The 27876-nt window shown below is 43.4% G+C and overlaps 1 protein-coding gene across 2 annotated transcripts in view; it reads right to left on the bottom strand.

Annotated features, from left to right (window-relative positions):
* The window catches only part of LOC126174770 (receptor-type guanylate cyclase gcy-19), a 492286-nt gene that overhangs the window by 231649 nt on the left and 232761 nt on the right, over positions 1 to 27876 (bottom strand). For both annotated transcript variants that reach the window (XM_049921109.1, XM_049921111.1), the window contains exon 4: positions 19140 to 19265. In XM_049921109.1, the coding sequence (XP_049777066.1) occupies positions 19140 to 19265 (126 nt within the window). The remainder of the gene's footprint in view (positions 1 to 19139; positions 19266 to 27876) is intronic.

The following is a 27876-nucleotide window of genomic DNA, read 5'->3' as shown; positions in this document are numbered from 1 at the left end:
TATAGACAACAGACCTTTCGTCAGCATTGTCTCTACCTTCTTTTGGGGGTGTATGAATTCACAGCACAGAACTGTGCTGCACTTAATGGCAGGATACCATGAGTCACTGATGCTTCTGGAAAGCATACCGACCAATATAGGTAGGTATGTGTTAAGGAGAGTATTACGGTCTCATTAGCCTTCATTAGAATTGTCTGTGTGAGAACATGAGATCGGATCGCCATAAGCACCAGCAACCACAGAACAGTCCGATGGTGACCGTTAACAGGGCAGTCTGGTGGGCTGCTGCTAGATCTAGGACGATGACGTCAAGATGGCTCATGATGTAGAGAGCATGGCACAGACTGCAGTCCATACCAGGATGACGATGATGAAGATGATAATATTGGTGGCATTTGGAATATTGGCTTCCAGTATTTCATCCAGTTTGAAATCCCAATGTGAGCACGTGTGTCATCATTTGGATTAATGGATTCTAATATTTAATCCCATTTGCCATAAACATCAGTCTCATTGTTAGTGGGTGTGGCCTGACCCATTCTACTGGCAGAGTTCTATGTATCTCTTTCAACCCCATGGTGGCGATCTCATTGTAGAATTCTGCAATAAAGATAAGGGTTGCCTTAGCGAATTCAGTATCGTTTCATGAGAATGAGAATGGGGACATGCCAGCCTGACCCATCACACTCCGTTGCAGCAATAAATTTCATCTTTCAGATGTTATCTTGGTGCAAACTGTAAACCAAGTGATGTTTCCCAGCAAAACATCGCTTATACATGTACCACAAGGCCCCAAGTTGGAACACGAAGAGATATGAATTTGCAAGTGGCAACTACCATCTTATCTCCCCTCCCACAGCACTGTGTAGGTAGTGGCAGCAGTGACGAAATTAAACAATAAGAATGCGTGGCGTCTTTGCCAGTGTGTCATTATGTCATCTTATTCCTCCTGACACAGCAAGACATATTGCCACAATGCTCAGCGGATTGATACCACTACCTAATCGCTGTTGGCAGATTCAATGAACCATTGTATTTTATACAACTGCCTGGTGAAAACAGCTGTCATCACATCATTATGATTGTCACAGCTTGTTACTACATCCAGGTGCCCATGGCCTGCACCGCTGTTGTAAGAGACAGAGCGACATGTGGGAGATGGCAGGCCAACCACACCTGCAGGGACAAGGTGCAGTGCACAGCAGTCGACCACAGCACATACTGCAGAGGCCTGTTGCTGCACTCACTGCTCTGCAGTGAGCAGCAGCCAACATAGCCGGGCTTCTCCCCGGCCTGCTCCAGGGAGAGTGTACCTCCGTTAGTATACAAATAGGCAGTCATGAGGAAGGTAGGCTTCCTGGCTGAGGTATGTGCCTTGGTTCACACATTAAATGATTGGGACTTTTCTACATACAAGATTAGATGGATAGGAGCATGGGAACAAGGAACCTCTGCAATTATATATCCCATCCTTGACAAACGGCATAGGCGGTGTGTGATGAATACTTATCTAAAAACACCTGCACATTATTGGGGAGCTGAATAAATACAGTTTTTTTTAAAAAAAAGAAAGATGATATAGTTTTTTAGTAACCCAACCTAAAGGTATTTGTACATTGTCTGAAGCGCATATAAAACAACTTTTGTCATCGTCACCACACATTTACGTGACATCATAATGATGGGCAGTTATACACCTTTAGATTTCTAATTTAAGTATTCTTGAAGACTTTACGCAACCACGGCACTTTTTCATGGCATTTGAAGTAAACAATGCTCTCTGCATGATCAAAGTTTCGAAGTAATGTCGCCATATTTTTGTATGCCATTCCAGCATCGTCCCATCACTTTCAGTGGTGCTAGTGAGTCAACAAAGCAGCTGTCCGTTGAGTCTTGGTGCTACTGTTCTAAACGGCCTGGGGGAAGCGACACTAGTGGAGAACATCGTCAGTACTTGTCCAGTGTTGTTGAACGCAACAATTGCAACATCTTTAGACACAAACTATCCACACGCACTGTAGAAGCCCCGCACATCTGCTGCAATGTACCATCGAGGAATGCCTCAAGTGTGAAGCAGCACCGCCATATTCATACCAATCGCTGCATAATTCCTATGAGAGGCGAGCAATTAATAACACAATCGAGCTACAATAACACATACGCTGAAGTGTGTGATTGGAAATTTCGCATGATTCAAATTCAATACAGATATGTCTACTGGGCCTCTCTTATACTCTCATTTTTCTATGGGGACTTGATCACAGCAACTGGAGTTAATTTCTTAAACTGCTTTTGGTTGAGTATGCCTCCAAATTCATCACCTTTATAATAAGAAGAGCGAACGTTAGCGAACATATTGTACAGTAGAAATATGTTGCTATTGTCTTAGTAAAACTGCAGAGTATAGTATGGATAGTATACAGAATTCAGGAACGCTCTTGCATTGGTTAGTTTACAGTTATCAAATATGCTGGAATTCTTCTTCACATTCCCTCTCCTGTCTGTTTACAGCTCCAGGACAATGAACTGAGGCATTTATAGTTGAACTGATGTCCTAATAGCTCAACTACGTTTTGATGTTGTAGGTTGAACTGCTTACTCGTAAAGTTTCCATAAATGAAAATCTAATGGCAGTTGAACACTTGCATTCATTACACGCGAAAGTTTCAAATGTTCCTCGACTGATACAGGTAAGTGGAACAATTTTCACACTATTACATGAAACACAGCTTTATTCTCTTGTTTCTCCTATTAAATGTACGCATTATTATCCACAGCACTTAGAACGAGTATCAGTTCTGGTTTAGTGTTCATAATGATATCGTCAAAATACCCCTTAAACATTTTGAGGGGGATACGCACACAAAGTGACCACTTATCGATCTGTCTATAAACCACCCTGCATTTTGTAAAGCTTTCGGGTCCGAATTTGATGTGGAAATGTGTGTTTTGAGGGACAATGTGATTGCAACGTTTCTTGTGCGGTCGATCTCGATGCTATTAAGTTCTTATATTACATATTGAAACGGACCAACGTACAAGGTCCGGCAGAAAAACCTCCCCTTTAAGGAAAGCTAATAAAAACAAAACCAAATAAGGTAGAACAATTTTATTTATACTAAATAAAAGTACATATTATGCCATTTTAGAAAATACTCTTATGGTCTTACTTTTTAAATAAAACATCCCTTAAATGACTTCCTGCACTGTCGACACACTGATTGAGTCTTTCCCTGAAATTATTCATTACTCTTTGAGTCATTTCAGGTGGAATAGCTTCAACCTCTTGTGTAATTGCTTCTTTCAGGGCTCGTAAAGATTGTGGACGTTGTTCATAAACTTTTGCTTTTAAATAGCCCCAAAGAAAGAAATCACAGGGCGTTAAGTCCGGCGATCGTGGGGGCCAGCCAATGTCTCCACGCAACGAGATCACATGTCCAGGAAACATTTCCTTCACCAATGCCAGTGACTGCCGCGCTGTGTGGGCTGTAGCACCATCTTGCTGGAACCACACGTTCTCTATTTCACCAAAAAGCTCCCTTACTTGCGGTTGGAGAAAGTCGCGGAGCATGGCACAATAGCGTTCACTGTTGACGGTTAAATTCCTGTCATTTTCTTCGAAAAAGTAAGGACCGATCACTCCGGAATTGTAAACAGCACACCATACTGTTACTTTAGTGCTATGAAGTGGTCGTTGATGAAGTTCTTGGGGATTGTGTTCACACCAGTACCTGCAATTTTGGCTGTTCACTGTTCCGGCAAGGTGAAAGTGTGCTTCATCAGAAAAAATCACAATATCGTTGGGACGAATGTTCCGAAGAAGGTCTTGGCACAAACTTACACGGACACCACAGTCTCGTTCACTCAGTTCCTGCGTAGTTACAAGTTTGTAAGGATGCATTTTAAGATCTCGATGCAAGATTCTTCTCACACTTCGATCAGATATCCGTAATGCTGCCGCATGCTTTTTAGCGGATCGTCGAGGAGATTGTTGAACTGAAGCTCTAACTGCATCAACATTTCCGGGGCCTGTTGCAGTCCGTGGTCGTCCAGGTGGTTTCCTTTTTAATGCGGAACCTGTCTCACGAAAGTTAGCAACCCAAGAATAAATTGTTTTCTTATCGGGAACAGGGTCCCGTCGTCCGAGCGCAAAGCGAACGCGAAAAACACGTTGAGTATTAATAGGCGATTCGCCATTTTGAATAAAATCTTCCACTACGAAGGCACGATGTTCACCAGACCACGCCATGGCGTACACTGAAAACGGCGCGTAGGCAGCTACTTAACGACGCGCCCCCCACCACTCTGCTCCTTCTACTGTCCGCTGCACGTTACTTTGTAATCGGGGAGTTTTTTATGCCGGACCCGTATTATGCAAAAGTGGCGATGTTGTGACTGACAGGTTTTCGTCCTTCATCATAAATAGATCTTCCAGGTAGAGAAAACTGCTGCTTGAATGTGTTAATTCATCTTGGTGTTGATTAAGAATCCATATCTCATTGATACTATTAAACGCTGTTGAACCAAAATATTTACAGGAGAAATGGTCCTGGTGAGCGATCTGCTTGTCGCATTGAACTGAGGATGTTATATTCAGTGACACCATTGGGCAATTTCAATCCTGCTGATTCAAGAAACTCATAGTTCTCACATGTCATCACATTGTCCTCCTGCTGTGAAGTGATATACTGATGGCCATGTGCACTGATTTTATACCTTACACCGATTCTACTTCGAATGAAGATGTATTACGATTTGTTCTCCTTGAAAATGGACTAAATTCCCTTCCTTCTCCACAATGTTCAACTAGAGATGGTCTAATGTCTGAACTGTCACCGAGAGGTATATAGGGCTGCTCGGCACCTCAGCAAGTTTGTATTTTGGTCCCACTGTACTGAAGACTCCGTAGATTGCGTGAGTTAATTGGTCATTCAGATGTGAATTCATTGCGCTATTACACTCAACGTGAATTGTGCGAACTGGGAGCATATCCACAGCTTGATCCAACATGTAAATTTTCTTAGTATTGCTTTCTTGGCGAATCTCGATGATAAAATTTTCTCGGGTTGACAGCCGAGTCAATGCGTTGTTCTCCAGCAACGTTTCAGCAAGTCTCTTACTTGCCATCTTCAGGTGAAGTGTCGGGTTCACGTTGTCGCTCGCACCTTTGTACCCTGTCCTTTAGGGGGACTTAGTGAAGTTTTTGTCCTCGGACATTTACTTCAATGGGTATTGGGTGTCTGATTGTTGTGGCTTTGCTGTTTGGTTGACCTTGTACGGTTGTGTGCGTATTTGATGTGTTTGCTTGTATTGCATGAGTTATGGCGATGTGAGGATGATGGTATTGATGATTTGATGGGGGTGAGAGAGGGTGATATGATGGTGGGCGGTAAGTTGTATGTGTTTAGTCAAAGAATATTGACCTTTGTCATTTGTGGCGGTTGTGGGTAGGGTCTTATTGACCCAGTGAGTTGATGAGAGGGTTTGTTGACTTGCTGGTTGTTTCGTAGAACGCTGTAGCTAGGTCAGCGGAACGCTCTTGTAGGGGAATTACGTCCGCAGCTGCGTGCAGGTCGTCTGTGGGGAATCTGGAGGAGAGGTGTAAGGCGCGTTTGAGGGCCCTATTTTGTAACCTTTGTAGTTTCAGAATGCGATTCTTGGCTGCATAGCCCCATACTGGGCATGCGTATTCCATTATGGGGCGTATGAGAGAGCAGTAGACTCGTATTCCTATGTCTGCTGTTAAGGCGCTTCCTGGGTTTAAGACTGGATATAGAGCGCTCATACGATCGCTGGCTCGGCGGCGCAGGTCGTCTATATGTGCCCGCAATGTCAGCCTCTTGTCTAGGGTCACCCCTAGATATTTGGCGGTATTGCGCCAGGGGAGTTCTTGGCCATTTAGTCTTGGGAGTAAGGGTGGTCGCCTCCGTGGCCCACGCGGTCCTAGTCGGCGTGTGATCAACATTGCCTTCGTTTTGTCGCTGTTAATAGTGATGCGCCACTTTTTTGACCAGTCCTCGGTAGCGTTGAGGACTCTTTGGTCTGGTGACCAGATCCCTATTTGGGTTGCGGGTAAAGAAAGCAATGTCATCTGCATATTGTGCAGCGTGCACCAGGGGGGCGGTGGGAGTGTCTGCCGTGTACAGGCTGTACAGGACAGGCCCCGGCACCGACCCTTGGGGCAGTTCTGCACGTATGCGTCTTTTTGTCGACACGAAATTGTTGACTATGACGGAGAATGTTCTGTTCCAGAGATAGCTTTTGAGTAACTTGACTATCGTCCCGGGGAGGCCTTGTGTGTATAGTTTGTACAGTAGTCCATTGTACCACACGGAATCGAAGACTTTGGCTATGTCAGGTAGCACTATCTCACAGTAGCTTCTGCGGTTGAAGGCCTCCGTGGCTGCTTCAATGACTCTCACAATCTGTTGTGGGGGGGGGGGGGGAGTGTTTCTGCCTGAATCCAAACTGGAAGTCAGGCAGAATTTGCTCTCTGGAAATGTGTTGCTCAATAGGTGTGACCAGGAGGCGCTCGTAAATATTGCTGAGAGTGGGCAGAGGAATAATCGGTCTGTAGTGCTGTGGGAATAATGGGTCCTTACCGGGTTTAGCTATCGCGGCCACCTCATCGCGTTGAAGACGTTCACGATGTGTGTGATTACCAATGGCGGGAGGTGCTTAACTAACTGGTTTGTGAGCCGGTCGTGGCCTGGGGCCTTTTTGCTGGGCAGGGACCTAATGACTTTTGCCACGTCTTCTGGAGCGAAAAGTGGGGTGTTTTCGTTCTCGTCGTCGTCAGCTGCAAGGAATACTGCGCGCTGTTGACGGACTGTGTTTTCGTGGTCCTCGTCCTGCGCCTCTGCTGGTTGGAATTGCTGTTCGAACGCATCGGCGAGCGCATTGGCCTTGTCGACAGTGCTGAAGACAAAGCTCCTCGCTCACCGTGCAGAGGCTACATAGGGGCGCGTGTTCGTGTAAATTGTTTTGTAGCCTGCCATAGACTGTTGTCGCCTACTTTGAGGGGTGATAGGCGGGCAGACCATTGCTGGTTGCGGTACTCATTGAGTGATACTTTCAGCTTTCTCTGTAGACGGTTGAGCAGCCTCCTAGATGCCGTGTTTCTTGTTATTTACCATTCTTTTGCGTCCCTATTTTTGTGCCTAATTTGCGCAAGCAGGTACTCCGGGAGTTGTATTTGAGGAGGCGGGCCTCCCTGCTCTCTGGGTGTGGCCTCCTCAGCAGCCTGCAGGATCGTGTTTGTGAGGTCTTTGAGCGTCTGCTCTGCTGTATCTGCAGTTGGAGGCGGGGCGCGAGCAATTTCAGAAGCGACGTTTTACCGAAAATGCTCCCAGTTCGTGTACTTGTACGACACTTGGTGTTGTGGAAGAGCTACCCTTTCTGCCACGTCGACCTCGAATATAACTGGGTTGTGATCGGAGGACTTTCTGTTTATTGTCCTCGCGGTAACGAAGCCTGTTATTCTCCTTCTGAGAGCTATGTCAAGGACGTCTGGCCGGCCTCCGTTTTTAGGAAAGTGGGTCTTCTATTCTGGGCCCCAGACGTCGAACTGGTGGTCTCGCGCGAGTCGTTGCAGTTGACGACCGGCACTGGTCGTGATTCTAGAGTGCCAGTCTGCGTATTTGGCACTGAGGTCTCCTCCTATTAGGAGTTTGCCTCTGATTTATGCCAATTCGGGAATGTCGTCCCCATCTAAAGCTGGGGTCGGTTGGCGGTAAGCTGCAACGACTGTGAGGGGGCCTTTCGCTGTGGCTATTTCCACAGCCGTCGTTTCTAACGAACGGGTAGCTGGGGGCTATATCTGGTGGTGGGGGATCCCTCTATTTACGTATATATCCACCTCACCTCCTACGGCTGGCCTGTCACTTCTGTAGCTGTGATAGTTGGGGACTGCCGCTTTTACTCCCGGTTTTAGGTGTGTTTCGGACATCATGCAAACGTCGATATTAAGCTGCTTTATGAGCTCTCGGAACTCCATAACTTAGTTGAAGATGCCGCCTGCGTAAAAGACGCACATTTTCACTTGTATGTGGGGGCGTATATCCATGTTTGGCTGTAGTTGTTGCTTGGGAAGTCGCTGAGGGTTTCGACTGCTTGACTGCTGCTTGTAGGGCGGCGAGGAACTGTGCATTTTGCTGCTGAATTTTCCGTATCATCTGCGCGAGAAGGTTCAGAGTTTGGGACATGACTCCCAGCACAGGATCGTTTGTGGAAGGCGAGTGACAGGGTGACTGTCATCGGTCTGACAGTCCGCTCCCTCCGCCTTCCGCAGACTGGTCTTTGGGACGGGGGTTAAGACTTCCCTAGAGCGTTCTCCGTTGTTATGGATCTGGTCAGGGGGAGGAGTGTCCTGCAATGTTTCTGGGGGATGCTGGCTGCTCAATTCCGCTTCCACCCCGGCCAGCAGAGGAGCGCTAGTGCGCACTTCCGTGTGGGCCTCGATGCAGGCGAACGTCGCTACAGCTTTTACTTCTCGAAATTTGCCTCTGTAGGCTGGCCTGTACCGTCTTGTTGGGATTTCAGGTCGGCTGGGGAGCTTTGCCTGGGGTTTGTTGGGGAGTGCATTTGTGCCTCTGTAGCTTTGGGTGTAGTTCTTATGGACCTTACAGTCTAGGTAACTAGCGGTGTGCCCTTCGCCACATAGCGCACATTTTATTCTGGAGTCGTCTATTTTTATTGGACAGGTCCTGGAGTCATGTCCCTCCGCACGCTTTCTGCACCTTACAGGCATGTCGCAGTGGGGGGCTGCATGTTTCGGTCCCTGACACCTAAAACATCGTACAAACAAGAGTTTCCCGGGAGCATAGTTAAGAAGATTAAAAGCCATGCCACGAATAGAACTTTTTCTGTCAAGGTAGAAAAAGCCACCTCCACCAAAAGGCGTATTCGTACTGGGTTGCGACAGGGATCGGTCCTGGGGCCCGTTTTGTACAGTCTGTACACTGCGGACACTTCCGCAGCCCCCCTGGTGCGCACTGCACAGTTGCTGACGACACAGCCTTTTGCTCTTGTAATGTGAATTAGGACCGGATCATTCGTAGGCTACAGTGGGTTTCAGATAACACAGAACCTGGGCTCGTTGCTGGCGCATCACCATCAATCCTGCAAAGACACAGGCTATGCCGACCACCTGGGGACACGGGAGACGCGGACCCCCTCAACGTTCCCCCCTCCCACCACCCCCCCCTTCACCTGCACCTACATGGATCCCGACAACCCTGGCGCAGATCCACCAAGTATCTCGGCGTAACTTTGGACTCGAGACTAACGTGGAAACCCCACATAGAAGAGGTCCACAGGAAGGTCTGTGCCAGGATGTCCATCCTATACCCAGTCCTCAACACAATCAGCTCCCTTCTCTGCTCTGTAGGAGTAAATGTCTGACAGGCCCTTATACGACCAGTAATGGAGTATGCGTGCCCTGTCTAGGGATACACGGCGAAGCAGCAACTGGACAAACTCCAGAGGCTGCAGAATCACACCCTCAGAATCTGCACGCCGCTACCGAAATCCCACTTCTCAAAGAAAGATTCCAAGATCTGACAAGGGTTTTCTATGAGAGCTCTTCCATATCTGGAAAAAACCTCATCCACTCCTTAAGTCGATATGACATGTCCCATGATAAGAGCAAACACCCTATAACAATCTGCGACGACTAAGTCGAAGAAAAAAAATCCAAAAATCTCAAGTCCTAATACCAATCTTTAATCCTTAAAATACCCAACATATCGCCAACCTCAGGCAAGTACAAGACACCAGCAGGAAACCACCAAAATACACAGACAGCCAAAACAATCAAAGATAAACACACACACGCAACACACATTGTGGAATAAAAGCCAACAGGCTATAAACTTCTCCATACACATCCCCAAGGAGGGGAAAGTAAAAGGTGAGAGAGAGAGAGAGAGGCGTGAATCTGACACTTCGCCTGAAGATGGCAAGTAAGAAACTTGCTGAAACGTTGCTGGAGAACAACGCATTGACTCGGCTTCAACCATAGAAGATTCTATCATTAGGCAGAAATGCCCACACAGGTATGAATCGAAGTCTTGGTATCATCGAAAATTGTCGAAAACGTGGTTGTTGTCGAGGTAATGGCGCAGTTCTTCTGGCGGATGTAAATCTCCATACTAGTAAAACTAGTACACATCACTCCAATGTCTGTAACACACACAGCGCAGCCCATTCCAGATCCTCTGGCAACATTTAAATTTACGCTGCCATATTCGTTAAATTTACACATTGTCTTTGGTGATGTAGCGTATTCTGTGTAAACACTCCACAAAATCTTGGGATTTTGAGTTTTGTGACGAATTTAAGTAAATCTGTATTCGTGAGTGGTCTGTCTGGTAATATGGCTGTGTAACTTCTGTTATAAACAGACCAAGTCTTTCCTTGTATGGATTTAAATATAGTACTTTCCTGATGACGATGCCCTTCATCATACTGTAATGTCTTTAAGCCTCCTGTAGTTTTTCCTCTGATTTCTGTGCATCTCTTGTTGTCTTGGTTATGACAGCCACCACTTCCACCAACGAACAAACTGCTGATAGTCCAGCAAGCGATGAAGTTTGAAGTACGATAATCGATCAGATGTATTATGCAGTGGTAACATCCTAGGAATTTTAAGATGTGTGTTTTTTCTTTCTCCTTTCTGTCTCATGACAATTTTCGACCCTACCACCACTGATTGGATACATTTTTTTAAACATCCTACAGGTTTTTTCTTCGCTGCTTTAACGTATGCCGAGCTGCGTTCGTGACATATCGGAAATTTGACCCAGCATCCAATTTAAGTTCGACATGCGTTGTTTTATCAACTGTGAATGCCACAGTATGTTGTCCCATGCCTATGTCACTTCTTTGCCGAATTTGCTTGGCCTTTTCAGCTAAAATTCGACCGGCAGCACGACGTTTTGTATTTTGAAATATGCACCAAATCACCTACAATAAATTTCTGATTGCATGGCTTTCAATGCAGTTCTATACCACAGTTAGAAGCTCATTATCATGTGGATTATAGGCCCAATTTTTAATGGTATGGTGTCTGGTTTGGTGAAGCTGCACAATTCTTTGTGGGAGAATACCCAGGCATTTGTATGAACCACGAAGATTAAACCGCATCCACATGCTATTTTTATTGTTCTGTTCAAACGCTTCACAATAAACACTTATATGTTGGAGACTGCGAGTAGTGATTTATCCTGTACCACTCCATTATTGCCTTGAAATATAAATCGTAAAATTCGCCTCACACTGTCTGCAGCAATTGTTTAAACACGTACGCAAGATGAAACTCCCTGGCAGATTAAAACTGTGTGTTGGACCGAGACTAGCATTCAGGACCTTATCCTTTCGTGGGCAAGTACTCTATTGACTGAGCTGCCCAAAAATGACTCACAATCCATCCTCACAGCTTAACTTCCGCCAGTATCTCATCTTCTACGTTACCAACTTTACAGAAGCTCTCCTGAGCTCGAGTCTCAATCCGACACACAGTTTTAATCTGCCAGGAAATTTCAAATCAGCACACACACCGCTGCAGATCAAAAATTTCATTCTGTATACGCACCTCCGCTTCAGTCTTTGGCTTCACAGGTAGGGCCCATGTAATTTGGAAAAATATATATATATATACACTCCTGGAAATTGAAATAAGAACACCGTGAATTCATTGTCCCAGGAAGGGGAAACTTTATTGACACATTCCTGGGGTCAGATACATCACATAATCACACTGACAGAACCACAGGCACATAGACACAGGCAACAGAGCATGCACAATGTCGGCACTAGTACAGTGTATATCCACCTTTCGCAGCAATGCAGGCTGCTATTCTCCCATGGAGACGATCGTAGAGATGCTGGATGTAGTCCTGTGGAACGGCTTGCCATGCCATTTCCACCTGGCGCCTCAGTTGGACCAGCGTTCGTGCTGGACGTGCAGACCGCGTGAGACGACGCTTCATCCAGTCCCAAACATGCTCAATGGGGGACAGATCCGGAGATCTTGCTGGCCAGAGCACGTTGGGTGGCACGGGATACATGCGGACGTGCATTGCCCTGTTGGAACAGCAAGTTCCCTTGCCGGTCTAGGAATGGTAGAACGATGGGTTCGATGACGGTTTGGATGTACCGTGCACTATTCAGTGTCCCCTCGACGATCACCAGTGGTGTACGGCCAGGGAGATCGCTCCCCACACCATGATGCCGGGTGTTGGCCCTGTGTGCCTCGGTCGTATGCAGTCCTGATTGTGGCGCTCACCTGCACGGCGCCAGACACGCATACGACCATCATTGGCACCAAGGCAGAAGCGACTCTCATCGCTGAAGACGACACGTCTCCATTCGTCCCTCCATTCACGCCTGTCGCGACACCACTGGAAGCGGGCTGCACGATGTTGGGGCGTGAGCGGAAGACGGCCTAACGGTGTGCGGGACCGTAGCCCAGCTTCATGGAGACGGTTGCGAATGGTCCTCGCCGATACCCCAGGAGCAACAGTGTCCCTAATTTGCTGGGAAGTGGCGGTGCGGTCCCCTACGGCACTGCGTAGGATCCTACGGTCTTGGCGTGCATCCGTGCGTCGCTGCGGTCCGGTCCCAGGTCGACGGGCACGTGCACCTTCCGCCGACCATTGGCGACAACATCGATGTACTGTGGAGACCTCACGCCCCAGGTGTTGAGCAATTCGGCGGTACGTCCACCCGGCCTCCCGCATGCCCACTATACGCCCTCGCTCAAAGTCCGTCAACTGCACATACGGTTCACGTCCACGCTGTCGCGGCGTGCTACCAGTGTTAAAGACTGCGATGGAGCTCCGTATGCCACGGCAAACTGGCTGACACTGACGGCGGCGGTGCACAAATGCTGCGCAGCTAGCGCCATTCGACGGCCAACACCGCGGTTCCTGGTGTGTCCGCTATGCCGTGCGTGTGATCATTGCTTGTACAGCCCTCTCGCAGTGTCCGGAGCAAGTATGGTGGGTCTGACACACCGGTGTCAATGTGTTCTTTTTTCCATTTCCAGGAGTGTATATATATATATATATATATATATATATATATATATATATATATATATATATATCCTTTAACTGCCAATGAATATTGTCTCATATTTATAAGACTGGCCTGTGATATATTGTACAAATCACATGTTATGATGCGGCAATGTTTTATGCACTGGCCTGTAGAGTTCCCCGACCACTGTCTCCATAGTTATTACCAGATAACGCCTCTATCTCTAAACTCTGAATGACTGATATTATATAGTTTGTGTGACCTTTATTCGGTGTGGCAGCCGGTGCTGTCAGCAGTTGTATGTACTCTACTACTTCATTGGGATTATCTCACTAAATGCACTCAAGAGAGTGCGTTTTGTCGACATACTGCCACATACTAAAAAGGTTTTTATATGATTTACAATTTATTTAGTTTGGGACTAGCTGTGGTGATGGTTTGTTCTATACAGGGTGTTACAAAAAGGTACGGCCGAACTTTCAGGAAACATTTCTCACACACAAATAAAGAAAAGATGTTATGTGGACATGTGTCCGGAAACGTTTACTTTCCATGTTTGAGCTCATTTTAGTTTCGTCAGTATGTACTGCTCAATGGAGCACGTTATCATGATTTCATACGAGATACTCTACCTGTGCTGATAGAACATGTGCCTTTACAAGTACGACACAACATGTGGTTCATGCACGATGGAGCTCCTGCACATTTCAGTTGAAGTGTTCATACGCTTCTCAACAACAGATTCGGTGACCGATGGATTGGTAGAGGCGGACCAATTCCATGGCCTCCACGCTCTCCTGACCTCAACCCTCTTGACTTTCATTTATGGGGGCATTTGAAAGCTCTTGTCTACGCAACCCCGGTACCAAATGTAGAGACTCTTCGTGCTCATACTGTGGACGGCTGTGATACAATGCGCCATTCTCCATGGCTGCATCAGTGCATCAGGGATTCCAAGCGATGGAGGGTGGATGCATGTATCCTCGCTAACGGAGAACATTTTGAAAATTTCCATTAACAAAGTGTTTGAAGTCACACTGGTACGTTCTGTTGCTGTGTGCTGCCATTCCACGATTAATGTGATTTGAAGAGAAGTAATAAAATGAGCTCTAACATGGAAAGTAAGCGTTTCCGGACACATGTCCACATAACATTTTCTTTCTTTGTGTGTGAGGAATGTTTCCTGAAAGTTTGGCCGTACCTTTTTGTAACACCCTGTATACCAGCTATTAGGCACTTGGTGATAATGTTCTGGCTGTTCAGTTTTTGTTAAATTGGGGAGGGGGATATCGATTCGTAACGACCCCAGGGGTCAAGAGTCCAGTGGCCTCAGCGTACGTGGAAAAAAGGACCATCATTCTCGTACTGGCCCTGTTGTTCAGTAACCTCACCTTGTGCCTGTTGGAGGGGAGAGACTTGTCTTATGTTTACATAAGGAGAACAATAGGCCCATCGAGGCTGAACTCTACTCACTGTACACCACTTACACTACGCTTATGTGGCGTTTTGAGTGACTGTATATTGGCAACAAAAATTCTGTTCAAATAATGTGAGTGCTCACTCCACAGGTATTCTTACTTAATGGTTATCTTTTGAAATACATGGCCAAGCACAACTTGGCAACGCTGCCGCAGCCGCCCTATAGTCCCAACCTCTCTCCGTTGAACTTCTTCCTATTCCCCAGGATCAAAACCGCGCTCAGAGAACGCCCTTTTGAGAGTGCTGAGGACATCCGAAAGGCTGTGACTAAACTCTTAAACAAAGTTCTGTTCAAGGCCTTCGAGTGAAGTGCTGGAAGAAGTGTGTAGATGCTAATGGTAATTATTTTGAGGCTGAACTCTACCCACTGTACACCACTTACAGTATGCTTATGTGCCGTTTTGAGTGACTGTATATTGGCAACAAAAATTCTGTTCAAATAATATGAGTGCTCACTCCATAGGTATTCTTACTTAATGGTTATCTTTTGAAATACATGGCCAAGCACAACTTGGCAACGCTGCCACAGCCGCCCTATAGTCCCGACCTCTCTCCGCTGAACTTCTTCCTATTTCCCAGGATCAAAACCGCGCTCAGAGGACGCCCTTTTGAGAGTGCTGAGGACATCCGAAAGGCTGTGACAACACTCTTATACAAAGTTCTGTTCAAGGCCTTCGAGTGAAGTGCTGGAAGAAGTGTGTAGATGCTAACGGTAATTATTTTGAAGAATTTTAAAGCTTTGTACACATATTACTAATAATTATTTAAAAAAAACCATTTCATGACTTTTCTATACACCATGTATTTCTAACACCAACAAAAATTTTTATTCATCGAAAATAATTTTTATAAAAAGCGTTTTATGGTGAAAGTAAAGCGTGGAGAAAAAAAAGTATTTGGGTGTGTATATCTTGGAATAGCCTCTCGTGAATTCGTGGGCAGTTCTATGGGAACTGATTCATTATGAACTTGGCTTACTGTTTTTTGTACCTCCCTATTGACCAACTAGGGCCACATAAAAAGTTCATTTCCTCGTGCTCCTTTGTTGTTTCCCGTTTTTCCAGTACTGTACTACTACATCTTCTCCTCGTATTTCATTTCCTTTGTTTCGCTCATATGATTCCTGATTTCTTATTCATTCTGCTTATAAATCCTTGCACGTTTAGCGTTTTATCTTCTCTCCATTATTTACTATTCTTCGATATCGTTGCTCTACAGTGTTTTTTTTCTTTTTTCTGTGATCCATGTCACTGTTGACTTCTTTTACCTGAAATACAGGAATATTTCTTTCGTTAGACCTTTCTCATCCATTCGATACTTTCACTTTATCCTTAGTTGCAATATTTTTTTATATTTTTACGTAGCTCTTCGCATTGCTTCTCGTTTCCCAACGATCTGTTATTTGTATTGCAACTGTTACTTATCTTTTTTGAATGATTTCTTAAAGCCTTCAGGTGCTATTTTCTTTATTTCCTGTACGATTGTACAATTTCGACCTTAGGCCATTTTCAAGTATTTATGGATGATTTTTTGGTAACAGATTATGTCATACACGTCATTGATCCTATGACATCATGTTATGCAATTGCAACAACTGCTCGAAAGTAACGTGCTCCTTAAATACCGTGAACACCTCAAACTAATTTATGAGCATAACATAATGTCATAGGAGCAATGACGTATATAACATAATCTGTTACCAAAAATCATACACAAAATACTTGAAATTGGCCTAAGGCCGAAATTGTACAATCGTACAGGAAATAAAGAAAATGGCAGCTGAAGGCTTCAAGAAATCATTCAAAAAATTCATCGCAGCTGTTGACCCTATCGTACTGAAAATGCTACTTATCTAATAACCTGCGTTTCAGGTACCTCAGTTCTGTACAACTTACAATTCATCTCTAAGAATTCGCATGCATATAAAAATTCTGGCCTTACCATTGTGGTATAGTGTTTTAGTTTTGTTGTTCTAGAGAGAAATTTTTCTCTGTAAATATTTATAGTTATTCCATATCCTCTTTGTATCTATCGAAAATTTTTCTAGTCTGTTCTGCTGTGTGGCTGCTCCAAGATAGTAAATTTACTATTTTCTGTTTTCCCTCCAGGTTGTTTGGTGCTTTTGTCATAATTGTCATAAATTTTCATTATTTGGATTCGCAGCTCTTGTATTTTTCGTGTTGTTACATTCAACATGTCATAAGTATTGCATATTCCAGCTGAAATGTTGACACCAGTTGTGTTGGCTGTTCTTTCCATAAGATTTATTTGAGTAACTGCTTCTCTCAAATTTTGTAGAAGTATTGTAAAATCTTCTGCAAAAGTCAGGCATTTTACCTTATTAGAAACTAATTTCCTTTCCAAAACCAGCACTTTTTTCAAAAAGACACTTTAATGTCTTGCCTAAGATTGGTATCCATTTCAAATGGCTGAGAAATTTCTCCTACAAATTTTACTCTAAAGTAAATCGCATTCGTAAGAATTTCATGAATTATATATGCTAATTTTGCTTAACACCAGATTTTCTAATGATTTATCTCTCTACAGAATTTTTAACAAAAATGCAATAAATAGTTCGAAATTTGTAAATAAATAAAACCTTTTGCCCATTCATGCAATATCTAGCAGTGTATGCATGTGGAAACCACACATCTGCAATGTTTCAAACCGAATGACTACATTATTGATCATCATGCCAACAACAGATGCTGGAATAAGGATATATTGCTTGTCTACGGAATGATATACCATTATACAGTAAATATCGAGTCCTCAAAATTTCGATTATTTTGAAATTCTTCACTCAAGTTCCCTCATTTGTACCGATGCTAAAGAACGCTGCATATAAAAAAGAGTAATGCCAAACTGGGTTTAAGTTATATTTCGTATTAGCTTAAAGCAAACGTTGTTCTGTACTGTATCTATGATAATACTACTTCTGAGTTTTAATAAAATTTTGCATGTTTTTAATAATAGTGTACAGAGTAGCACATTAGATTAAGCATCAATGCGTCTTTAGATGGTACTTATGAATGCTATAAACTGATGGAACGACGTTCTGAATGAGTGTATTTATTTAGCCATCGGCATTAACAAACAACATCAATGCAATAATATCAGTGAATGAGTAACATAAAAAAATAACTAATAACACACCACAGCATGCAGTTAAGGTCTTTTTTCCTTACATTAATTATCCTTTTACTTCCATATTTTCACGTTTGTTTTAACCCTCATTGCCCTAATGCAGTGTAATCAGTGAAATATAATGAAGTTTTGGGAGCTGCAAAAGAAACACAATGAGAAATAGATGGAAAACGGTGCTTCATACAGGATGAATGACTAAATCTGGCACCGCAAATACTGCGGAAATGGAAAATGCTATTGATGAGCAGAAGGTACTTTTCAAAATATGGTATCTCGTAAACGACACGCACTAGAGTCTTGCAACAAATACCTCTCACATTCTAATTGAGCCTACTTTAATTTTTAAATGTCAATAGGCATTGTTCCATTTAAAAAAGTGTATTTTCGCACAAAAAATGCAATTTCTAAGCCTTATTACAATCTGTTGATAGGCTAACAATATGAGTTCCTGACAAGCCATCCATTCTGTGAAGACCACACGTCAGTAGCCATTTCCATTTCCGCAATACTTGAGATGCAAGTTTCAGGTGATTACCCCATACGTATTTTTAGGAACATTTTTATAGAATTTATCGTAAATGATCAGATCTACACAAAATTGTAAGTATTAAATGTATCACATCAAGAACGAGCATTAAAATAACTGTGTCATATTTTATACGAAAATGTGCAATGTATTAGCGCCTATTAATATCGCTTTGTCACTATAATTGGCCTACTGGTCGGAAAATTTTGAATTTCTTGCAAATTATTGTGACTAGCTTAACTGACAATTGCAGTGGTTAGGGGGCAGCAATGGAAGTTGGACATAATTAGAAGCGAGTCCAGTGAGACGCTGTGTATTGGAGTAGTACAGTGGGAGCTCTATTTGGGACGCATTACGGGAAGTGGGTGGTGTCTGGGATGCAGTGAAGGAAATGCTTCATGAGACACGGTGGAGAGAGGTCTCGTTTTTACTGCGGTGAGGAAAGGACTCGCTTCTAGGTCGCGATGCAGTGAAGTGTTGCACATAGTTTTCTGGTCGGCGAATAGCTGCATACGTGTACAGTGGGCGCACCTTGAAATTCCGTGAATAACGCCCATTATATACTTAGTGAAATGTATCTATGTTGTTGACAGGCTGTGAAACAGCTTAACAAAGAACTTTACTTACGATTCGTAAAATTGCAACTTTATTTACGGGTTGCAATAAAATCGTTTTTAAGCCGTGGCTTATTATTTTTAATAGATGATGGGAAAACTAAGTTAAATATTTATTAACAATTAAATCTCTCCAGGTACAATATAACATTTCACGCAGTTAATATTTTGCAGTAAGTTTATAAATTTTCCATCGGCCTACGTTTGTACCTAGATTGATAGACAGGAAGGTCAAAGACTTATAAAAATCGATCGTACATTTAGTTCCATGCCTTCAACCTCGCAAGCAAGCAATAATTTAAACCGGATGCAAGGCTGCAGTATGCACTCACCTCCAGACACCACTGCTGTCCGTCTCCTTGATCTGGTTGGTGAGGTGCTCCAACATGGCGGCGTTCACAGACGTGTACCAGTGCAGCACCTCGGGCAGCGTGCTCTCGTCTGAGTAGGTCTTCCGCCTGAAACGACACCGTTCGAAACTTTCAGGGTACCGAAACAGACGACTCTAATAAACATGCACATTAGGCACAGTATGAGGCTTGTCAGCTAGTGAACTGAGCATTTCACACATAGCAGCGGCTACAGATAAAAAGACGGGAAAGAGAAAAATCTTTTACAAAACACAAGCAACAGTAATTAGTCGACAGAACAAAGTACAATGTAAAGCGACAAAAAAATCATACGGCTGCTCTAGTTCTATTCCTCTTCTTTGGTGTCTCTGTCAAATGACAAGTTTCAGCTGAAGGCTCTCCATCGTGTCCTGTTCTGAGTGTCTTCCTTCATGTTCGTCCATTCTTAATGTCGTACAGCAATCCAATACTCTTTTCATCACTTCATTGCATTCCTTACACTTTTCCCTCTATAATTTCTTGTTGCAGGCAGTTCCTAAGCTGTACATGACGTAATGAAGACCCTTTTTCCTGTTCTGAACCTCTTTCATCCCCTGTTTCCTTCATTACGTCTTCATTCTTAAGTGTCAGTTCGCTTCACCTTAAACGTTCTTCTCCGTAGTCCTACTTAAAAAACTTTCTGAATATCTTTCCTCCTACATTTTAGCTGCTAAGATTCACTTCTATATACCACTGAGACTGCTTAACCTTTTAAAACCCTCTCTTCCCCATGGACACCATCCTCATTATTTCTTCACTATAAATTTCATTCCATGTAATTATACTTCCTAGGTACAGAAAAAATTACACGTGTTCTATATTTTTCCTGACTAAGATTATGTAAACTGTCGTTGACTTCTGATTGACTGAAACTGATCGGCTGTCGGACCCCCTCTGTCTAATAGGCGCTACTGATGCATGGTTGTTTACATCTTTTGGCGGGCTGAGGGACGTCTCTGAACAGTCAAAGGGACTGTGTCTGTGATACAATATCCACAGTCAACGTCGATCTTCAGGAGTTCTCGGAACTGGGGTGATGCAAAACTTCTTTTGATGTGTGAATATTTACAGGTCTAGCTTTACAAGGCTGTTAGGAATCATCCCGGCATTTGCAAGACGTAACTCTGGGTAACTCTGGGTAACGAAGAAAAGCCTAAATCAGGACTGCCAGGTGGGAGGGTAGAGCTTCCATCCTTCCTGATACTTGCTTTTGATGCTTTTTTAGCGACAGCCCTTTTCAGTAACTGAACGATGTGAACGTTAATGAAGCTGTATCAACAGATTTATGGAAAGCTCGTATTAGTGTGAAACATGCGAAACATTTGAAATGTAAGATGTTACGTCACACTATGGAAGATACAGCAAATGACGACTTTGTTTGGTAGTTGTGTGAACCAGTGAATGTAAAACGAGGATAGTTGCGTACATCACATTACACATCTCCACAAGGATCTGTTACGTTCGGCAGTGGTTTGCGGCTTGGGGGACTGTGGGGGCGTGGGGGGGGGGGGGGGAGACTGGCACCAGCGTTCGCTGTGCGCCTACCTCAGGGCTCAAGACACGGCCCTGCGTTATTCATGGCTGAGGTCGGATACACGGCGCCGCAGCTCTGCTGCAGGCGGCGGAAGAGCCTGCTCTGCGATGCGGCGCCTCGAGGAAAGAGTGTCTTTGTCTCCTCGAGGCACTTACTCTTAGGAAGCTCGCAGGAACGTAAAGCCTGGCAAATGTCGAAGCGCTGTCTGTATCGCGTTCGCCCTGCAAACTCTAACTTCGGATTTGGGCATCTGTTTGTGAAGGACCATGCCCGTCAAGTAAAAGGTGAAAGGAAATAACTAGCTTTGTCTCCATGCTGAAAGAAATTGTACCCTAAATAATAGATATGGTGTGGCACCGTGTATCGTCATAGTGCACAACATCTGGTAATGATTAGCTAATTTATTTTGTACTTCGTAGGTCAAATTAAAACAGATACTGTGATGTGAATAATGGAAATTGAAAAAGTAAGTTTATAACAAAATTTAAACCTTTACCACTCTGTATGTGAATACTTAAATCTCGTCAGGAATTATTGTATGGCATGGAAGACCAAATTAACGAGAAACAAGCTTTGTGTCCAGTTGAAAAAAGTTATGCAATCTGTCAGACGTTTATTTTATCCGTAGGTAGACTGTGGATTAGTTGTATAACTGCGTATTTCACTCCTTTGTGTGCCAAAGTTGTAATTACTCAAAAAGAGTGCAGACTATAGTTCCTTCTAGAATTGTAATTCTACCTATTAACCAAATATTCTAGACCATCACAAAGTGTTAATTATTTCTTGTTGGCACATTGTATTGAAAGGAGTGTAATATTTGACAATACAAATCGGATGAGTGGTGTTTTTCCAGACTTTGAAGGCTAGTCTATTAATGTTATTTTAAAGCTAGTTTATGAATGCTAAAACAGATCATAAAGCCTTATTTAATATATCCTATATTGGTAACTAGTTAGTGTTATCAACATTAAAGTCGTCCAGGTAAATTATTATCAGAGAAGGATCAATCGAAAGACCTCGTATTGCACCTGTTAGACAAAATTAATTTGTCCTATAGTTTTCCACTGAGTGAAGTCGACCACTGAATTGTTTTTAAAATACACAACTGTTGCTGCCAAGGACAGTGTGTTATACTCAGACCATTTACCAACCAAAAGGGAAATCGACATTCTAACTCATTTCGAAAGTTTTCCATTGGGTATAGGTCGGGACTTCGAGAGCCAGTCCAGTGCACGAATGCAACTGTCCAAAAACCACTGTCTCTCCGACGCTGCTTTAAAACAAAATAGTCATCGTATCTGAACTGTTCCTTCACTGCACACAGTATACAGCACTGTTCACTATCTTCATATTTTTCCGCAATTAGCGGTTTCTTAAGGCGACGTGTAGGAGTGAGGCAAAATCCCACGAAATCTCATGTAAAGGGAGGGGACAATGAAATTCTCACGTCAACTTTTCAGAGAATATACATCATTATAATGGATACAATTTCATTTTTTTAAAATTAATCCTGAGCATAGACAACAGTAAAGTGTCCCTCAATCCTTATGGCCTCTCTAAAATGAACGGAATGGTTTACACGCGTGTATGCCCGGGATTACCTGACTTAAAACATTTGCCGCGTGAGTGTCAGATTTCGTTCGGGCGGTTCCCTGTTGTGCCGGTCGAGATCCGTGCGTGACAGTCAGGAGTCATTTGAGATACTCTGCAAGGCACATAAAGCCTCGAAATCAACGTCCTAGCAAGAACTTAATCGTTTGTGGAAGGAACCTACTCTGAAGTTCACCGACAAGAATGCTCTTTGTGATCAGATAAGTGCGGTAGCGTTCTCGCTTCCCGCGCCCGGGATCCCGGGTTCGATTCCCGGCGGGGTCAGGGATTTTCTCTACCTCGTGATGACTGGGTGTTGTGTGATGTCCTTAGGTTAGGTAGGTTTAAGTAGTTTTATGTTCTAGGGGACTGATGACCATAGATGTTAAGTCCTATAGTGCTCAGAGCCATTTGAACCATTTGATCAGATAAATCAAGGGATCGGTAAGCCACATAAACATGCGGTTTAACGGAAGGTACAAACAATGTTGTCTTTCATCTGCTAAGTAAGTAAAGGTTCAGTGACATTGTGTATATAAATGAAACGTAAAGTTTTTAAGGATCCGTCAAAACGGTTAACACTGTTTTCGCGGAGTCTTTTTGTCCAGTGAACAATGGTATGCAGACTATGTCGGAAAGAAGCCAGATTCGTTGCAGATATTATATTTGTACTTCATGTTAAGATGCCTATTGAATGCGCCTCTATAAATCTCGAATCATACTCAAATTTTAATTTGTATTTGTAGGTGGCCAAGTGAGAAAATCGTGATTGTTGCAAGCTAGTGAGAAGTATGCTTCCTACCGTAGTTCGCGGACGTTTCATGCTTCCATCTCATCCGACTTTTCAAGTAACGTGAGAACCGACTGAGGAAAACAGTGGGAAGTCGTTCGCACCGCTCCTGCTTCGGCCATCTCTCACGATATACTCCAAATATCTGAACTATTCCCAAAGGCCTTACTATTACTAATGCCCATCTCTCTTGATGAATGATTAACCGTCCATACGAGATGCTGCAAGACTTGCAGCGTCTACTTTGTTTCTGGTTAAAGCTGCAGACACACAGATCGGTGGTGCACGGAACCTCGCGAGCGCCTGTGGTCGTGGTTTGACCAATGCGTGCAGTCACCAATCGGGGTGACAAGGCGCTGTGCGCCTAGGGCAATAGGCTGTACTAGCTGCACGAGGAGGATGTACTGGTAAAAACGTCTAATGACCGTCTTCCTGCACCAAAAGACATGGATGTCATGTGTCCAATCATTGCAATAGAGGCAACAGTTGGATGACCAGGGAGTGAGTGAAGAATTAGGGAAGATGGTGTCGCATCTATTTTGAATTTGCTTATTTGCGAAAAATTATTTGCAGAAACAACGATATGTATCGACCCATTTGGCAGCTTTCAAGACATTTAATTTAAATGGACTCGTTGTATTGCATCTTAAGCGTTATTACCATTTTCGTCTCTAATTTCATAGAGCAAAATATAGTACGTAGAAGAGATGTTTGAGGTATTTTTAGTGGTATGAAGCAAAAGCATGAACATATCATATAAATTTAATTATTCAAAAATTATGGGGTAAACTTTAGGTGAGTTGGAGGAATGGGGGTACCACTGTATCTTACTAAATATAACAAGGGGGTAGAGGGGGGGATCCAAATTTAGGAAAAAAAACCCTCACGCAATTGATGGATGTCACCCAAGTGTAGTGGGAGGATCGAACCCTACCCACGAAAAGCACCCACATATCGTAACACCATCTCCTTCGTATTTCACTGCTGGCAATACACATGATGGCAGGTAAAGTTCTCCAGGCATCGTCTTCGATTCTCGCCTTGTATCCGCTGCTTAATCCACAATCGTCGCTGCCGCCGTATCACGGCATTACGTCTTACCTAACGCTGGTTTGATCGGTATTGGAGTACGCGGTTGTGGTGTGTGGCAAGGCCGCTGACTTACACATCGTGGAGATGCAGAGGGTGCAGAATGGAGCTCTAAAACTCGGTTTGCGCTTCCCTAGACTGTATTCAGTTCGTCTGCTGCACGAAGACAATGGAATTTCGCATTTGCCGGATGGAATCCGGCAGAGTGCACGTGTCTTCTAAGGAAAGTCGCTAAAATCGGTTCATCATGGCACTGGCCCACCAACTACATCACAGGCTGACAAAAAGTTGCGCTGACCTGCTGGAAGAATAATTTTCTCCTCTGCAACCGGAGGTAAACTCACCTCCACACCACAAGAGTTCCATCTTGCACAGAGAATAATTTACTCTGAAGGAAGATTAAGACGATCATCTCCGCAAGTCAGGCAAAACATAAAACCACACCGAGAGGTTCAGCAGAAATAACATTTTAATGTTTAACCTACAAACATGCCGAGCAAGGAATGCTCGACAATTAACGCAACTTGCGACTTTCTGCAGGCATTCGCCAAACCCACACGCATCCATCATATTGCCATATTCATCACACCAAATCACTCGCTTCTCGTCATCCACTATCGAGAGGCGTCGCTCTTTACCCCACCTCAAATGTAGCTTAGCGTTGCTTATGAATAGCTGCTCGATCATTGTACCCCATTCTCTGTAACGCCCTACACACAGTCATTGTGCTAGGTGGACTGCTGCTTGCATTTTATAGCTCGTGAGTGATTCCTTCCGCTGATTTCATGCCGTTTTTTACGACCACCGTCCGCAGTGCTCGAGTCCCTATCCGTCAGTACACGAGGTCTGTCTGGTCTTAGTTTAGCTGTGGTTGTACCTTCGCGTTTCGAGTTCACAAACACGTCACCAATAGTCCATTTGGGTAACATTACAGGGATTTCAATGCCAAATAACTTGATGCTAATAGTGACAATTCTTTCGCATAAAAATGCGTAGTCCTTGAAAAAGTGCTCAGAGTTTTGTTAATTATAATGGAAACGCTTGCTTTTGCTCGTTTATGTTTACGAAAAATTGATGAAATTTCCAAATTTCTCATTTCCATGTCCCTTCTTTTTTGTTTCTGACAGAGTAGTTATGTGCGCCTTCAGTCGACTAATTTCATTCTCTATTTCGGTGTGTTTATTTGTCAGGCTTTGAACGTTCCATATACCAACTCTCAATGTCCTTTTACTTTCAATAATTGTCGTAAAGAGTATCTGTTCGATTTCCGAGGCTCCGCTTTAGATTCACAAACTTGTAGAAGTTTTTTGTGGATAATGGGGCGCTGGCCCATTGACCCAACCCCAACTTGGAGCACCAGGATTTGATATCAGGGTTTATTCCCCTAGGAGTGTTGGCTTCACCACGCCTGTAGAGACCCCCATCCCTAGGTGGGACACGTTTAGCCTGGCTCCTCCGCTGAGCCTGGGGGGCAATGCCAGTAGGTAGCTACGCTACCGCCAGCATAGCTCTCAACTTCGCTGGAGCACGCAAACCCTCCCGCCTGGTACTGAATGTACCTTCGATAAGGCAGTGTCCCTTAGGAGGGCATGCGTTATTTCGCTACCAAAATAGTAAAATTCCTTCAGTTCGTCCTTAATATTGATGTTAAGTTAGATTGTAGGTAAACTGTAAAGAAGATTGTGGAAGCGTTAGAGATGATTTGCTATTGATGGATGTTGGAAGTTAGATGAACTTTTGGAATAGGAAATGAGGAGGTTCTCCCCAGAATATAAGAGAAAAATGATTAACTAGGACGGTTGGTCATGTCGGGGAATAACTTGCCTAGTACCAGAGGGAACTGTAGAGGGCAGAAACTTCTCAGGGAAGCCGGATTTTCTATTTTAGCAATACTGAATTGAAATTGGCAAAGAAATATGAGCTCTTGAAACATGTAATTTGTCCACTTTTGGCCATGAGTGAATATTTCCGTTTCCTCCAAGATGTCCTCTTTCCAGTTCTTCCCTAAAGTATGCAGCACTTTAAGATCGTTGTCCATTGTAACAATGGGTCCTGTTCAGTCTATATGCTTCACTATAGGTGACTTATTAACTTTACCAAATCTGAAACAATACAATGTTATCTAAAACGCGTTTTAAAGTGTCTGCCCGTTTGGACAACATAGTATTTGTTTCACTGACTGCATGGAACTTTATAAATCCTTGATTTGCTTTTCTCAGTTGCTTGTGAGATGTCATGCATCAACTTCTTCCTTAAGTTGTTTGTAGTGACAAAGATGATCTCGATATCTTTGTTTCTGAACAGAACAGCTTGGTTATTTTGTCCGAAATGACCCTAAAAGTGGGATACGAGTATACTTAAGTTTTTTGTATGTTTGGTGCGTTGTGGCTATGTTAATTTGTTTGCCTTTGCTTTTTGTTATATGTTCTGAAAGTGCATCTATTTCATGTTCATAATGCGTATTGTTATGTGCAATGGATCTAATTGTGTTAATTTCTCTCTCATAGTCAGCAGCACTAAATGGGAATTTATGTGCTCTGTTTAAGAAAACTCTGAATGCAGTTTGTTTATATGAGTTGGGGTGTGTGCTGAACTTACCAGCAACAGTGTCTTTGTTTGCTGGTTTTCTATGCACACTGATGTTCAAGGTGTGGTTAGTATGATTTACTGTCATGTCTAAAAAGTTTAGCTTGTTATCTTTCTGGTGTTCTCTGATGAAGTGGATTTTTTGTGTAAAATATCGAACTTACTTAACAAAGTTTCTGTTTGTTCTTCAGTCCCATTATATGCCATGGGTGTTTCATCTATATATTTGTATCAGTGCATAATTTTCTAGGTGACGTCGTCGTTGATCTTCAGAAGTTTATTTTTAATTTGGCTTAAAAAAATTACGTGAGTTTCACGACGATAGGACAGGTGGTCGGTCGTGGCCTTGCTCAAGGAAGCAGCCAGGTAAATGCCTGAAATGATTTAAGAAAACCACGGGAAACCTGAATCAGGATGGAAGGACAGAGCAAACTCCATACTTCCGAATATGAAGTCAGTATCTTAAAAACTCCGCTGTCTCATTCGGTAGTCCCTGCCCTGTAATGCTCTTTCGAACACCAAACAACTTACAATATCAAACATAGTTTTTTATTGCATTACTGAAAGCACTCTAGGACCATGAACAAATGTATCTCCTTTTTCTTGCCTCAGTCCACCTGGAAAACTGAATCAGGGTCAAGATCCCGTCTGTTGAATGAGATGTTGAGCTCAGGGGAAAGACAATACACTGTTATCATGTACTCTAGATGACTGATTCATAGCTGAATTGTTGACAAGGCAAATCTCATTTCTTCATCGATGGATTTGAGTCCCTTTTTTGATATTTTAATTTCAGCCAACGTTGAGAAGCCCACTTCACACAGATATGTAGTTGGAAATGATAAGAACACATTAATTACCATACCGGAGACAGACCAGTATTCACTGCTTATTGACAATCAAAATATATCCAGAGACACTTAGAAAAATTTTGATTTCGATGTTCTGTCTGCTTTCGAACCCGCCAGTCCTTTTTTTTCCTTCAAAACATCTTAGATGTCAGTGGAAATATCATTAACTCGGCAACTGAATGTGTCAGCAGAGACAGAAATATTTGAAATTTCAATGGTAGCTTCTGAACCAAGGACTAT

This window comes from Schistocerca cancellata, chromosome 3 (assembly GCF_023864275.1).
Source record: "Schistocerca cancellata isolate TAMUIC-IGC-003103 chromosome 3, iqSchCanc2.1, whole genome shotgun sequence".
In the NCBI taxonomy this organism is placed as follows: Eukaryota; Metazoa; Arthropoda; class Insecta; order Orthoptera; family Acrididae; genus Schistocerca; species Schistocerca cancellata.
The sequence above is the reverse complement of the archived record's forward strand: the minus strand, read 5'-3'. Positions and strand labels throughout refer to the sequence as shown.